Below are 15,475 nucleotides of genomic sequence, written 5' to 3' on the forward strand. Positions count from 1 at the left end.
CGATTTCTTTTTTAGTTGCCTTATTCTTCTCTCCTGCCAGCATTTATCTGATTCTAGAAAGTCTTCCTGTCACCTCAACTCCACAGGGAGCTTAGAATTCACCCTCCGTCTCAGATTGATTGTGTAAAGGCTTAAAATGGTTCCTGCTGCTTAACACATAATGAATGTAATGGGCATTTGTTTGCAAACTCTAAACCCCAGTGCCTCCTTACTGGATTAAAGTTATAATTCTCTTTTCTTCCTTCTTAAAATTTTAATTGGTGTCTAGGTCTCTCACGACTTCGCAATCAACTTTAATGAAGACAACCCAGAATGTGCAGGTAAATCACATATGAAAGCAAGCTGAGGTCTCACAGCCCTTCTGTGGGTACCTTTCCCATTTTAATCTCTCTGCTCTGATGCAGACCTTCTGGATCCAGAAAAACCATGCTACTCCAAAGGCAATGGAGAGCCATAATAACAGAGCAGAAAAATCGCTATAAAAGGCAGAATGCAGAAGAGGGCTTGCGCTTACAGCAAGAATATTGATACCGATTCTGGGTTTCTCTGACCAGAAAAACTTGGGGGAGAAAAAGTGCCCAATGGGCAGTGATAAGCTATGCCTCTTTCTGCTTTCTAAGTTTTCATTAGGTATTCATTTATCACAACGTCCTCTCTGTGAAGGAATAAGGAGGGGGGAAACATGGAAAGCATTTGACACTTTCAGTGTGCTGGCAACTGATCAGACGTCAAACAAGTAGCTTCATGGTTTTGTGCCAGAAAGAGCCTTCTCAAAGGCTTTGGTCGATACTGCATTCTTTCCAGGTAGAAATTCCTCAACACTGTTTCCATTAAATAATGATGGTGAAGCCATGTACACGTGACTTCTATGGGCGACTCGGGGTGGTACCTACTAGAGAAGGCTCAGGAGATGGTGTGAAAATGAGAGACACATTACTGACTTGCTTGATGGCTGAGGACACAGCCTTTAGATAGAGCCAGACAAGACCTGGGCTTGAATCTTGAGATTTCAACTCCCTGGCTGTGTGACCTGAGGCAGACCATTTAACCTCTCTGAGCCTCAGCTTCTTTATCTATAAAAGGGGTATAACATCTATTTCTTTGGGCTGTGAGGATCTAAAAAAAAAATCATGTGTGTAAAGTGGGACATTAGGGAAAAATGTGTGGAAATGGTTGCTTTTGACTTGCGCTTTTAAAGAGAATATCAGCGGGAGTGTAGGCAACACCAGGGATGTGGTATTTTCTTTTTTGCCTTAAGGATATAAGTGTGATGTTGAGAAGGACTGTTGGGGGGCAACTGAATGCTTTATTTCTGTGTGTGTTTGATTATACTTATATTTATATATACTTATATTTATATATGTCACCTTAGGAATTCAAGGAGTTGTGGAGGCCTATCAGAGCTGCCTTCCTAAGCTCCAGCTTTACGGTCCTACCAACATCGCCCCCATCATTCAGAAGGTCGCCAAGTCAGCATCAGAGGAGACTAACACCAAGGAGGCATCGGTAAGGAGAGGGCTGGTCCTCCTGCTGACAGGCATTTACCTGGATTTTGGCCATAGCACCCACCCCACTCTGACAATAAATCCAAACATTCCTACCTGTGTGAGTTTGGATAAATGCCTTACCCTTTCCCTATCCTCAGTCTCCTCATCTGAAAAATGGAGATAATCCTACCCAAGTCTGCTGGGTTATTGTGAGGCTTAGAGATGACGCATCTCAAATGTATGCAACATTACGGTGGTGAGGGGTGGTGGGAACTGTCCAAAATTAGCTTCCTTTCCAACGTATCCATACTACTGATGAAAGCAAAGCAAACCTGAAGTAAAAGAATGGGTGCATCTGTCCCCTTGTGGTCAAATGCAACAACACAATCCATCATGGCAAAGACTTGTTTCATATTCTGTTCATGGTTTTCTTAAGAAAAATTCAAACCAAGGCAACAAGGCCAAACAGAGTTTGGGTTTTTTTTAACCTTAAAATTTTAGAATGAAATATTACCATAATAACTTTTCTACATATCATCTTTAATGATACCAATATGTTTCTTTCCTAGCTTTCTTAATTTTTTTTTCAGATTTAGTAGAATATTAGCGATGTCTGGAACTTTCTTTAATTTTTATCCTGGGTTCCAAGAGACTGCATTTGCATGAAGAAGATTATATATTTCTCCCCTATCTGCTGACATGAACTCATCCAAGCTATTTGCCCTGTAGCCAGGTTCTCAGCCATCCTCATATTAGAACAGATGGAGGACCATGCTCACATCCAATGTCAATCTCTTATGTACTGGGGCACATCCCCTCTCAATTATCCAAGGACGCTGACCTGGCAGTTATGTTCCCCTTCTCTCCTCATCATCTGTTTCACCTTTCTACTGAAGACTCATTCCCACTAGCAAATGGAACGGGCTATAATATCTATTTGAATTAAACTCTCTCCCTTGATACTACTTAACCCTTTAGCTACTGTCCCTTGCTTTACTCTCCTTCAAAACACAAGGAAAGTCTTCCTCACTGTCTCCACCCTTCCATACCAGTCAAAGTTTCCTCCCCAACATTTGTCTGAAGGTTGTCCTTCTCAGAGTCAGCGGCACCTCCGTCTTGCCAAACACACAGAGGCCATGGAGCAAATTTGAATCCTCACAGATGCATGATTTAGAAATAAGGGTTGGACAGGATCAGTATTTCAGTTTATTTTATTTTACTTTTTTTCATCACCAGAACTTCAAATTCAAACTTTTCAAATGATAACTTGGCTCAGAAACCCAACATATAAAGTAGATTTTAAGAAAATAGACTCTTTTTGCTAAATCGGGACGGGGGCTAGGGCTCCAACTTGGCTGTTCTCCTTTACCTCCTTTATCCCCAAGAGCATCCAATGTATCCCCAGGGCTCCCCAGAGCCCAGTTTGAAAACTGATTGATCCCAGCCCTTCTGGAGTACTGGCACCCACAAGAATAAAAAAGCGAACATGGCTGACATGGGTCTGGATCCTAGCCTGATATAAGCCAGCTTGAATTTTTGATCATGACTCCCTCCGCCAAGGTCAGGTGGGTCTGCTCTGAAAGGCCAGGTCAGGAATCGGTGGAGGAAGCATCTAATCCACACAGCCCCAGATAATTTACCCTAGAGGCCAGAAACACTGATGTTTTTCCCCAACGATATTCCCTGTTCTTTGAGCAGGGTGTGGTCCAGGGACCCTTGTTATTACTGATTGCTAAGGGTCCTAACGTTGAGCCTCCTTGGTAGGTTGTGCAAGGAGTCTATGGCTGTCAGATTTTCTTCGCAATTTTTGTGGAACTTGTGTACAAATTAAAAACAAAACAAAAATCCCCTCCTTCTCTAAACGGGACCTCAAGTTCATTCAAAGACTGTAGTATCTCATCTGTGAGCATTTTCTAGCCTGACTTTAGAAGCAACGACGGTTGTTGACTTTATTGGAAATTTCCATCAAGATGTCAGTCCAGCAGTCTGCAGCATATTACCTTTAGCTAGATTGAACCTTGAAAAATCAGATTCTAGAATCCTCACAGTCTCTTCAGATCAGAGGTTTTGGACACTTTTTGTTCCATGAACACCATTAATAACTGGTGAAGCCCATGGACCCCTTCCCAGAAATGCTTTTAAATGCACAAAATAAAATATATGTTATAAATAAACCATATATGTTGAAGTGCATTCAGCAAAATATTTTTAAACATGGCTAAGAAGCATGATACATATAGCAATAAAATGTTTCTTTTGTTAACATTGAATTATGAGAACCAATAACTAGTCTAACAATTCTGTAATTTCTAAGTAGTGTTGATATAAATGATATAGAAAGATATTTGTAGTCACTATAACAGGAAAATATCCTGTGATTTCTATCGGAGACTAAGTCACAAGCGCAGTTAAAACCAATTTTATTTATTATTATAGTTGGAAAAAAATATAAATTTTAGTTAGAGGTTAGCGAAACTAAAATGTAATTTACCCCAAGTTCACATACTGTCTGAAATCTTTCAGCAGTCCACCAGCCCAGGTCAAGAATCCCTGCTCTAGGGGCTCCTGGCTGGCTCAGTTGGTAGAGCAAGCACCTTTTGATCTAAGAGTTGTAAGTTCGAGCCCCATGTTGGGTGTAGAGATTATTTAAAAATAAAATCTTTAAAAAATAAAATGAAATCTCTGCTCTAGATGAAAAACCAACAAACTGCATTCTGTAGTATGTTTTCCAATGGCTTGTAGGCTGAGAACAGCTTTTACATTTTTAAATGTAAAAAATCCAAAGAAGAGTAATAGTTTCATGCCATGTGGAAATCACATGATATTCAAACTCCAGTGTCCATCAATAAAGTTTCATCAGAACACAGCCATACTATTCATATTAAGTGATAAATATGGCTATTCTCACACTACATTAGCAAGATTAGGTTGTTGGACAGAGATCACTATGGCCTGCAAAGCCAAAAATATTGATGATTGTCCCTTTACAGAAAATATTTCCCCAACCCTGTCTCTAGGCCATTTCAACTCTAAAGTTTCTTGATGTGGTAGTGTGGCTATCAGGTGTTTTAATCCTGGAGGCATTGAGCAGGTAGGGGTGGTCCATCCCCTTAGGCCACAAAGATCATATCAAATGGGAGTTGGAAGATGTGGAAAAAGGAGGGAGAGGACATAGAAGTGTGACTCACTGCAAGGACTCCATCTTCTCAGGGGTCAGAAGTGGTCTCCCTCCAGGTGAGGCATCCAAGGTATACCCTGGAAAAGTCATTTATGATTCTGGTGTATTCTACACTCCTTCCCTCTAACCCCAGCCACCAAGTTGCCTCCTTCTGCCCCTTCTCTTCCCCTTCCTAGCTGTACAATCCGGTCATGCTATTGAAACCCACCTCCAAACTCCCAAGCCACCTTTTTTGTGACTCTATATGACTCAAAGCATGGATATGGATGAATATGTACAACTCAGATGAATATGAAAATTGGTTGGTTTGCTAGAAGTAGGGTTGGGCAGCTAGTGGACATGGAACAAAATTAGTCTTTACATTAAACTATGTGAAAGTATTTAGAACATATGGCTGTCTCATTATAGTGTGAATTTCTATTCCCTCCAGGTGTACTTTTGACATGTTATTTTGTTTCAAATATCTTTCCAACTTACAGAGAGAAGCGGGAGCCTTTAATACTAACAGCCTGTGTGTAACCTTTTAAAGTATGATTCTCAAAACCAGGTGTTTTCAGAGTGTAGCTCTTCTGTCCAGCCTTTCCTCTTTGAAATATAGCAACTTGAAATGCCTTAAAAATCCCACATGTACTACAGATGTTGGGCATGTTGCAAAAATTACATTAGATTGGCATGAACTGGCATCCCAGGGCTCTGCTTCCCTCCGATCTCTCAGTAGATGCCATCACGATGTCACTTAAATTGACAACAGTGATGATCTTTGATGCCTCCCTTCTCTAGACCCCAGAGCAAGTCCTGAGCCCTCCCTGTGCTGATGGATAGAGAATGTCTTCTCCAGTCTCACTCTCAGATGAGCCACCTGAGAGCCTGTCCAAGTGGAAAGAGCCCAGGCAGGCTGCAGGCAGAGAGTTGGGATTTGGAGCAAGAAGCCACAGGATCTCAGCACCCATAAGCACACTCAAACTAGACCAGACCCTGGTGTGTGTCCCTCAGGGGAAGAGGCAACAGACCATGCCCCCTGCTAGCAACGTTTTAGGCTAGTGCTGTCCGCTAGAAATACAATGGAGTTGTATGTGCAATTGTAAATTGTCTAGTAGCCACATGTTTAAAAGTTAAAAGAACTGAGGGAATTAATTTTAATCATATATTTTATCTAACCCAATATAACGAAAGTTATATCTTAATTTATCTTCCATCTAAAAAAAATTATTAAGAAAATATTGCATTCTTTCTTTTGTACTCAGTCTTCAAAGCCCATGTGTATTTTGAACTTAAGTCACCTTAGTATGGATACTAAATTATCACCGCAAATACTTGATCTTTATTTAGGTTTTATGTATTAATAGTTGAGAAACTAGTTCACATGCCTGAGTTGTTCCGAATGTATTTGAAAGGTTTCCAATAAATGAATCAAGTCTCTGTTTTGAAGGTTAAATTTAAACTCATTAAAATGAAATAAAATTCGAATTTCAGTGCCTCTGTTACTCTAGCCACATCTCAAGGGCTCAGTAGGCACAAGGAGCTAGAGTCTATCGTATTGGGCAGTACAGCTGTGGACTCTGAAAATTCCCCCAGCTGAAGAAAGTGGGGTAAATGGTCTAGTCCCACTCCTCCGGAGATGAAGAGGCGTAGGCCCAGGGGAGGTAAGTTTTCCCAGGAGCTCAGAGAGTAGAGGCTTTGAGGCCAGCCCGTTCTGACTCCCCTCTGCTGTTCTGTCCACCACACTGTGCCGTGTAACTGTCACTAAAGTGATTCTTAGAATTACCCCATGATTACTCTGCCTGCGTTGAAGCTCCATTCATCATAGCCTTAAGTCTTTAGGGCTGCCAGCACAGGACTCATTAAAGACTATCAGCACTGTCACTGTGGTCAGTATGCATGGAAGCCACCCGGGTGCATAACTGGTGTTGTCCTTGTCTCCCCCACCTCCCTGTCCCCATGCTCGCCTGGCCACCGGTCAATCCCAGCAATACTTCATCCTGCTGATCCTCACCGACGGTGTCATCACGGACATGGCTGACACCCGGGAGGCCATTGTCCATGCCTCCCACCTTCCCATGTCGGTCATCATCGTCGGTGTAGGCAACGCGGACTTCAGTGACATGCAGATGCTGGATGGGGACGACGGCATTCTGAGGTCACCCAAGGGAGAGCCTGTCCTTCGAGACATCGTCCAGTTCGTGCCCTTCAGGAACTTCAAACACGTATGCATATGTCTGGGGCTTCCCATGGGAGAGGAGAACCAAAGCAAGCTTGCTCCCACAGTTTCCTGCCAGTGTTTGGGGTGAAGCAATATCAGTTCTCCCTGCCCAGGCCACACTGTCTCACACCCGGGATATGTAGAGCTTCGCTATTTGGAGAAAGGCGTGTAACTCAAGTAATAGCTGAGGAGTCACGCTAAATGTGGCAGCCAGCATTTCACTGGTGCTTCCCCTCCTCCATGTCATTTAGGCTCTCTAGATGCAGGGCTGCCATGTACTGTTGGCCAGGTTGCTTGCTGCCCAAGGGTGCCTGGCTGAAGTAGCAAAGAGAAGCTGAATTTCAGCATGGCTTCTTTTTGTCAAGCCATGTACCTGAGAGAAGCCTGTGTTTGCCTTGGAAAAGTATATTCTTGATATGATAGTAACCTAAATCCTCTGCAAATAAAGCATAGGCAGCATCAAAGATTTATTTTACTCATTAATGAGGGAACCAGAAAGATGGCAAAGCTAGTTCAAGGGCGGGTATAAAGTAGCAGATTATGGTCAGTCGGGGGGGGGGGTGTTACTGGAACAAGTTTCTTAAGGCAGCTTCAAAACTGGTTAATGACCAAAAGGGTTATAAAATCATCCTTGTCATCTTTAATTACCTTCTCTACTGGGCAGAAATCTTACAGTTTTCTGCAAGGTAACACTAGAGCTTTACAGTCTTGGGTTCCCATCAGTAACAAAGAGTAACTCAAGCAGTGTTGCAGTCCCCAGATGACCCTGAAGCAAGCCCATGAGGCAATATACTAGCGTGACACAATTTTTCAGCATTTCCGAATCTGGGATAATTGTCAACTCCGGAGAAGAAGGGGTACCTATAAAATTTACACAGAAGCCTGCACCTGTAGGGCTACAACAGCCCAGGGTAACCCCTTCTCTGGTTCTCACAAGGGATCTCTCGGTGCTGGTAGAGGCCCTGAGGAACCTTCAGGTGGCCTCCGCCAGCTGTGTCTGGGAGTCACGTAGGTCCTCACGGCAGTCCTCTGTGTTCTTCTGTCCTGTGCCCCTCGTGGAAACCACTCTGTCCACCGAGGCCTGGACCTCTGCTCTGTGTGGGGTGCCAGGGAGGATCCCAGGGCTGGTAACTGAACTGGGGCTGCCCCAGCGGGAGGGAATCTCCAGAACTCTCGGTGCCCTGAGAGACCCTGCTGTCCCCTGGGAAGGCACAATCATCCCCACCTGTGGAGACCCCTCTTTTATCTGGACCCTTAATGCAGTGAAGTCTACGTCCCTATGCCTCCAGGACCCCTGCCGCAAATGTCCTTCGCTTCCTATCCAGCCCCTGCGAGCTCAGGCCTGGAGTCACTTAGAGTCAGGGTGAGGAAGGGACAGGCGCTGTGACGTTCACTCTGAGCTTCCCCTCCTGATATTTTCTGGAAAAGCCTTTCTCCTCAAGCCAAGAGCCCTCATTCAAAGGAATCCTTTTTGTTCTCCTAGCCATTTTATCAGATATGTCCAGAAATATCTGAATCCCAGTCTGGGCTCCCACCGGCACACCCGCCACGCTGGGTAAGGCTAGTGGAAAGATGGCTGGATCCTTGTTGCTTATCGACAAGTCCCAGTGCTGGCGTCAGAGCATCTGGCATGTGCTTTTCATAAACTGTTGTTTGCCACCTTCTTGGGACATGCTTTAAAGCAACTTTCAGATAAATAATGAACCCAGCAGCTTCCAGTGAACCCTACACCTGTTGGCCTGCCAGGACCGCTTAGCGAGATCCCTGGACATGCCAGGGCTCCCGGAACAATAAGGCATTGCTCCTAACGGTACTGCCGCGCAATTGCGATTCTCCCTCTAAGGAGGACTATGTGTCATGAGCATCGTTAGAGGAGCCTGAAATCAATCCCTGGCTACAGTGTTGAATGCAAAGGGAGTTCAAGAACACCCAAGCCCCCAGCAAGCACAGGGGCAATGGTGTGGGTGATGGGCTTAGCCGTGCTACCATGGCCCCCCTTCAATTTGCACAACGGGGCTGTTTCCAAATGAAACCACTTGCTAAATAAAAGAGGCTCACCAAGCCCTTGGGTTGTTTGCGGGTAGACAGCAAGGAAGGGTATCCGCTACAGCGAGGGATGGGCTAGAATGGGTGAAATTTGCCACAGTTTGTGCTCGTCAGTGAAGTGATTTACTTGCATAATGCCCAAGGTGGGGAGAGGGTGTGGTTCTTCCAGACGTTCATGTCCTGCCCCATTTCCTCCCAGCCAGGCAGGAGTAGCCACATCACCGACCACCACCCATAACTCCACATGAGTGCAGAGGGTCAAAGAGCTCCCTCCCTAGGGGATTCGTGCATTTCCCCAAACCACTGTCTTTCTGTTCCTGCATGCGCGCGCGCGCACACACACACACACACACACACACACACACAAGTGTGTGCTACAGCAATGCCACAGACCCATGCATGTTCCTGCCTCTTCCCCCCACCGCCCCAGCCTCCTCCTATTCCTCAAACACTCCTGGAGCGCCTGCTGTGGGTGCGGTACGTGCTAGCCTGGGACCCAGCGAGATTATAAAGCCATGGGTCCGGGCCTCAAGGAACGCACCGGAGAATGACATGGTTGGGACGTAGATGTCCCCAGAAAACTCCCATGCTAAGCAACCTGTCGGGGGTTGAAAGGGGTCCTAGTGTTGCCACAGGACTTGAGAGCAGAGAGGAGCAGCAGTGAGGAAAGCCTCGAGGCTTGCATGGCCAGAGGAAGGACAGACCGTTGGTGGGCAGGGAGTTGGGGTGGGCACTCAGCGACAAGGGAAGCACCTTGACCAGGCCAAGGGAATGGGGTCTTGCTCTCCTGTGTCTGCCACACAGTCTCCAGCTGCTCTGTGGGTGACAAAAGCAACATCAGGAGCATGTCACACCCCTTACCTGCATGGACTTCAGCTTAGGGTTTGAAAACCGTATTATCTGAACTTACCCACTCTGAATTCAGTACACAGTAAACAAAATGGAAGGTGAGCTAACATCCTTTCCATTAAGCCAGTAACGCATGAATTGCCTCCCTTTGCATGATAACTCAGCTTTGAAGTGGACAGGGCACAGACTCTGAGCTGTGTGTTCCGGGCAGGTGATTTAAGCTTTCTGTGCCACAGACTTTCATCTGTAAAATGAGGCAAACGACACACAGATTAGAAGAGTAAAAGTAGGGGCACCTGAGTGGCTCAGTGGGTTAAGCCACTGCCTTCAGCTTAGGTCATGATCTCAGGGTCCTGGGATCGAGTCCCGCATCGGGCTCTCTGCTCGGTGGGGAGCCTGCTTCCCTCTCACTCTCTCTGCCTGCCTCTCTGCCTACTTGTGGTCTCTCGCTGTCAAATGAATAAATAAAATCTTTAAAAAAAAAAAAAAAAGAAGAGTAAAAGTAGTGCCTATGAAAGCTTAGCACAGCACCTGGTGCTTGCAGGTGGCTAATAAATAAGCTGCTAATACCAGCTGCTTTCCTGTTTTGGGCCTTTTCCCAGCCAGGTAATGCCCCCAAGCCCTCATTGCTCACCAGACCCACCAGCCCAGATATGCAAAGGAGCGGGAGAGTCCTTTGGAAACTGTGCTGTCTAAATACAGTGACAGATAGCTATATAGGGCTATTTAAATTTAAATTCACTAAAATGAAATAAAATTTAAAATTCAGTTTTTCAGGGCCACCTGGGTGGCTCAGTTGGTTAAGCGTCTGCCTTTGGCTCAGGTCATGACCCCAGGGTCCTGGAATCGAGTCCCACATCGGGCTCCCTGCTAAGCAGGGAGCCTGCTTCTCCCTCTGCCTGCTTCTTCCCCTGCTTGTGCTTTCTCTCTCTCTCTCTCTCTCTCTCTCTCTGTCAAATAAATAAATAATAATAAAAATAAATCTTAAAAAAAATAAAATTCAGTTTTTCAGGGCTCAATAATCTAGTGTCTAGTGACTACCACATTGGACAGGGCAGATATAAAATATTTCCATCACTGGACCAAGTTTTGTTTGACAGCACCGTTTAGGGATATCACTGGCTTCATATAACAGTAAATCCTTCTTACAGTGGATTCCACAAGTTGTTCTCTTTTTTTAAGATTTTATTTATTTTTTTGAGGGAGAGGGAGAGAGGGAGAACACAAGCCAGGGGAACAGCAGGCAGAGGGAGAAGCAGGCTCCCCGCTTAGCAGGGAGCCCGATGCGGGACTCGATCCCAGGACCCAACGGTCATGACCTGAGCCAAAGGCAGACGCTTAACCCACTGAGCCACCCAGTGGCCCCTGCACAGGTGGTTCTTAACCAGCGACAACTTTGGCGACATCTGGAGACATATATGATGGTGACAGCTTTGGGGTGCTGTTCGCATGTAGTGGGTAGAGGCCAGGAGTGCTGGTAAACATCCTATGATGTTCAGGACAGTTCCCCACCCAAAGAATTATCTGGCCCCAAATGGCAATAATGCCAAAATTGAGAAACCCTAGATTGTATAAAGACAAATATGTTGTTCTTATGTAACTAGAAGCTAGGGACTGGTAGCTGCCCACATCTTTTTTTCAGTGATTTGATAGTATCAGGGCGAATGCTTGGTGATTCCCTTTGCTGTTTGCCCCTGATGATAAAACAGTTGCCATAGCTCCAGGAATTACATTCTAGTTCAAAGTAAAAAAGGAAGAGGAAAGGCAAACAGAACCAACCATGTCTGTCCCCTCTAACCAAGAAAGAAAAGCTTTCCAAGAAGCATCCTTATGTCTCAAAGGATGAAATTGGGTCCTATTGGGGTGCCTGGCTGGCTCTGTCAGTAGAGCAAGTGACTGTTGGTCTCAGAGTCCTGAGTTCAAGCCCCATGTTGAGCATGGGGCCTTCTTAAAATAAAAATTAAAAAAAGAAAGAAAGGAAATGAGTCATGTGGCCATCCCTAGGTGCAAGGAAGGCTGGGAAATTAAGTATTTGGCTTTCTAGCCTTTATATGAGATGTGGTCAGAGAGAAGGTGGTACTTTCATAGCTACGCCAGTGTACGTGTGGACCATTCTCTAACCCAAACTCTGAGCAGACATTTATAAACTAAAAGAGCATTCATGAATGCCGAGTGCCCAACATGCTAGGACATCTTCAAAATGTGAGGGGTCACTTTAGAAAAACTACTCACCACGTTTTCAGATTGTTTTTAAGGTAAGTGTCTCTTTTGAGACTCCTAAAACCTGGGCAGGATAGAACCAATCCCTATTCCTTGCTGTTGTGTCTTTAAGAACACTCGGGCTTAGCCAAGTTGAGTGGCTGAGTGGCAAGCCACATAAGGAAGGAAAGATCAAGAAACCAGGTCATTGGGCATTTTGTCTAGCCCTTTCTTTCCCTTGCTGAGGAATCTCCAACACTCATTAACTGGTGCTTCTGCTTCAAGTTTTCAACTTCAATAATAGCTAATAATGAGGCCAGAGCCAGAAGTCAGATCCAGCTCTGCCTGACTCCAGAGTCCATGCAGAATACCAGCCTCCACCTTCCTCTGCCCCAAATATGCAGTGGGATCATAATGCTAATGGAATAAAGACCATATTAATTAGTGGTATTCAAGACACTCTGTCATCTGGGCTCAAGCTTATTGTCCAACTGAATACCCCCAAAATCCTGCATCCCCAGCACACACACACACACACTTTCTTTAGCCCATCAGATGACTCACTGTACCTAGAATGATCAAATGTCATTCCCCTTCTCTACATTTTAAAACATGCCCAGCTGAAACACCACCACCCCTTGGAAGCCTGGTGTGATTTCCTCTAAGATGACTTAATCTTCATTGTCTGTGCTCTGGTCCCAGGGTGTTTGTAACTCTACAGCAGGGCTTCTCAAATTTCAGTATGCATAGGCATCACCCTAGGGCATCAAGTTAAAATGCAGATTATGATTCAATAACTCTGGGATGGGTCTAGAGTTGTATATTTCTGTTGAGCTCCCGTGTGATGTGATGCTGCTGGTCTGTAGCATGTATTGTGTTCGGTCTCACGGCGGTGTTCATTTTGACCACACCAGGCTCCCCTCTCGTGTTTAATAACTCGGTTAATGGCAAGAACCACAGACCCATAAACTCTAGCACAGTGCCTGGAATTGAATGCTGCTTGGAAACAAAACTCAAAGAGAATTCATTCCACCGTCCAACTTTCACCCATCTTCAGATGTGAATAGTTTTGTATTTTGAGACAAGCATGGGGAAATATAACTAGGAAATAAAAGGTTCATTTTCCAACAAGCTAACAACTCTTGCTTGGAGTAGACGCTCAACAAATACCAACTGAATGAATGAATGAATGAATGAGGGAGAGAGAGAGAGACTAGCTGCTCAGAGTAAGACTGCAGCCTTTAAGCTGATTCTGGATCAGATTCCTTGCCAGGTGCCAAAGTCACGGTGCTTTCTTCTTCCTTCCAGGCATCTCCAGCTGCCCTGGCAAAGAGCGTGTTGGCTGAAGTCCCAAATCAAGTTGTGGACTATTACAATGGCAAAGGGATTAAGCCAAAATGTTCATCGGAAATGTATGAGTCTTCCAGGACGCTAGCGCCGTGAACTACACATACTTTTACAGAGTTCTGAAATACTATTCCTGCTAATATTTAATACTTCTACTACTCCTGTATGTAAACACACACACACACACACACACACACACACACACACACACGTACACAATTAAAAAATAGCACGTTTCGGTGATTTTTAACTGACAATTTTTTTTGCATGTGTAGCCCTGAGGCCTGGATCTGTTAAGCTCCTGTATTGTTAAAGACTTTTTACAAAGAAACACGAATAATTACAACTTACTCTTTACATTACAGCATGTCGCCTTGAAATAAAATGTTATCTGTATCCGTTTTTTATACAGGTTTGTTGAAATTTTGCTAAATTTCTTATTATCTTTACACTGTAAAGCATTTTGACACATTTATGGAAAGTCGATAGCCAAAACATAATTTGGTTTTATCTGCTATAGGATGAGAGACTTTTCAAAACGGCAGATGCATGGACTGTATTTTGCATGTTTAAAATAAACAACACACACACACACACACACTGTTTTCAATTGGTATCTATAATCCCTCCCTGCTATGAATGGTCTCTTTATTGAAGAAGAGGTTTACTCACCTAAACAGAGTCTTCTAGAAGTGGGTCTGGGGCACCGAGCCCAGCACCTCTCAGACTTTACCGTGCACCCAGATTACCTGAGGATCTTGTTACAAATCAGATTGTGTTGCAACAACAGGTGTGCGTGGGCCCGAGATTCTGCATCTCTAACAAGGTCCCAGGTGATAACCATTGCAGTCCGCACTTCAGAGTTCTGAGGTTCTAGACTCTACGGTGTTGTCCCAGAGACCATCTGACACAGGGAAACACCTAGTCTGCTTGAGAAGTGCACTTCTCCCCTGCCCGTAGCACAAAGTCCCGCCTGTCTCTGAGGTGGGACTAGAAAGTAGTGAGACTGACTCCAGAAGCTGCATACCCCACATCAGTCTCACTGCTTTCTAGTCACAACTCTTCCTTAAACAGACTAGGGAGTGTTCCTTCTCGCCAGCCTCTCCCCTCTCAAAGGGGACCTCACACAATCCCAAAGGGAATGGTTCTGTTTTTATGTCAATCCCGAGGAATGACCTCAAAGAGTCTTTGGTGGGACCACAACCATGGAAACTTGTCCATGGCAAATGGCCGTGCGGTAGGGCTCCCCAGAAACCCGGCCACCAAGTTGACCTTTAAGCTTAGCGTGGGGCATCTTGTTGCCTCTTTTTATCACTCCCGAGAGCAAATTCTGTCAGCAGAAATGCCTAGGATCATTGTTTTGCATGGATATGAACTGGCCAGTCTTGAATCAGAAGAATGTTTCACTTGTGTATTGTTCTTGTGAAGAAATGGACAAGTGTTTTGCAGGTATGAAAGGCACAAGAAGGAACTTACTTTTGGTCAGAGAGATAGGGAAATAAATCACAAGGCAAAATAGATCTGTTTGTTGTTTGTCGCGGGAGGAAATATTAATAAGCAAATCAAACGCCTTGTATGATTTCCAGTGTTATAATTATAGATCTTAACTTTGCAAATACATGTCAGTCAAATGCACAACATTTTGGGAATGATGGTAAAAAAAAATGTACGACTGAAAAAAATATAAATATTTAAACTGTATTGTTTTATGAATAAATTGGGTACTTACAGAATTTTTTTCTGAGAGTTATAGTCTTGTTTCTCTTTTCAAAACAATTCGCTAACAGTGGATTATTTCATGCCCTCAGATTAGGACTGGTTCTTTCATAGTCCCATAGAAACAAAAGGATATTGTGGGGTTTTTTTTTTTTAAGATTTTATTTATTTATTTGACAGACAGAGACCACAAGTAGGCAGAGAAGCAGGCAGAGAGAGAGGAAGGGAAACAGGCTCCCTGCTGAGTGAAGAGCCCGATGCGGGGCTTGATCCCAGGACCCTGGGATCATAACCTGAGCCAAAGGCAGAGGCTTAACCCACTGAGCCACCCAGGCGCCCCCAAAAGGATATTGTTTTTAACAAACAAGGGATTAAAATACGTGACCCGATTGTACAGAATTATGTGATGGTGGTTTCCAACCCCAAACCAGGACATGAGCTTCCATGTTGATG

The 15,475-nt window shown here is 44.5% G+C and overlaps 1 protein-coding gene across 2 annotated transcripts in view; it reads left to right on the forward strand.

Moving 5' to 3' along the window:
• The window catches only part of CPNE4 (copine 4), a 505,564-nt gene extending 492,066 nt beyond the window's left edge, over positions 1-13,498 (forward strand). For both annotated transcript variants that reach the window (XM_046001314.1, XM_046001315.1), the window contains exons 13-16: positions 269-320; positions 1,373-1,506; positions 6,633-6,869; positions 13,268-13,498. In XM_046001314.1, coding sequence (XP_045857270.1) covers positions 269-320; positions 1,373-1,506; positions 6,633-6,869; positions 13,268-13,402 — 558 coding nt within the window. In that variant the 3' untranslated portion in view covers positions 13,403-13,498. The remainder of the gene's footprint in view (positions 1-268; positions 321-1,372; positions 1,507-6,632; positions 6,870-13,267) is intronic.
• Positions 13,499-15,475: the final 1,977 nt, after the last annotated feature.

The sequence above is a fragment of the Meles meles genome, chromosome 4 (assembly GCF_922984935.1).
Source record: "Meles meles chromosome 4, mMelMel3.1 paternal haplotype, whole genome shotgun sequence".
In the NCBI taxonomy this organism is placed as follows: domain Eukaryota; kingdom Metazoa; phylum Chordata; class Mammalia; order Carnivora; family Mustelidae; genus Meles; species Meles meles.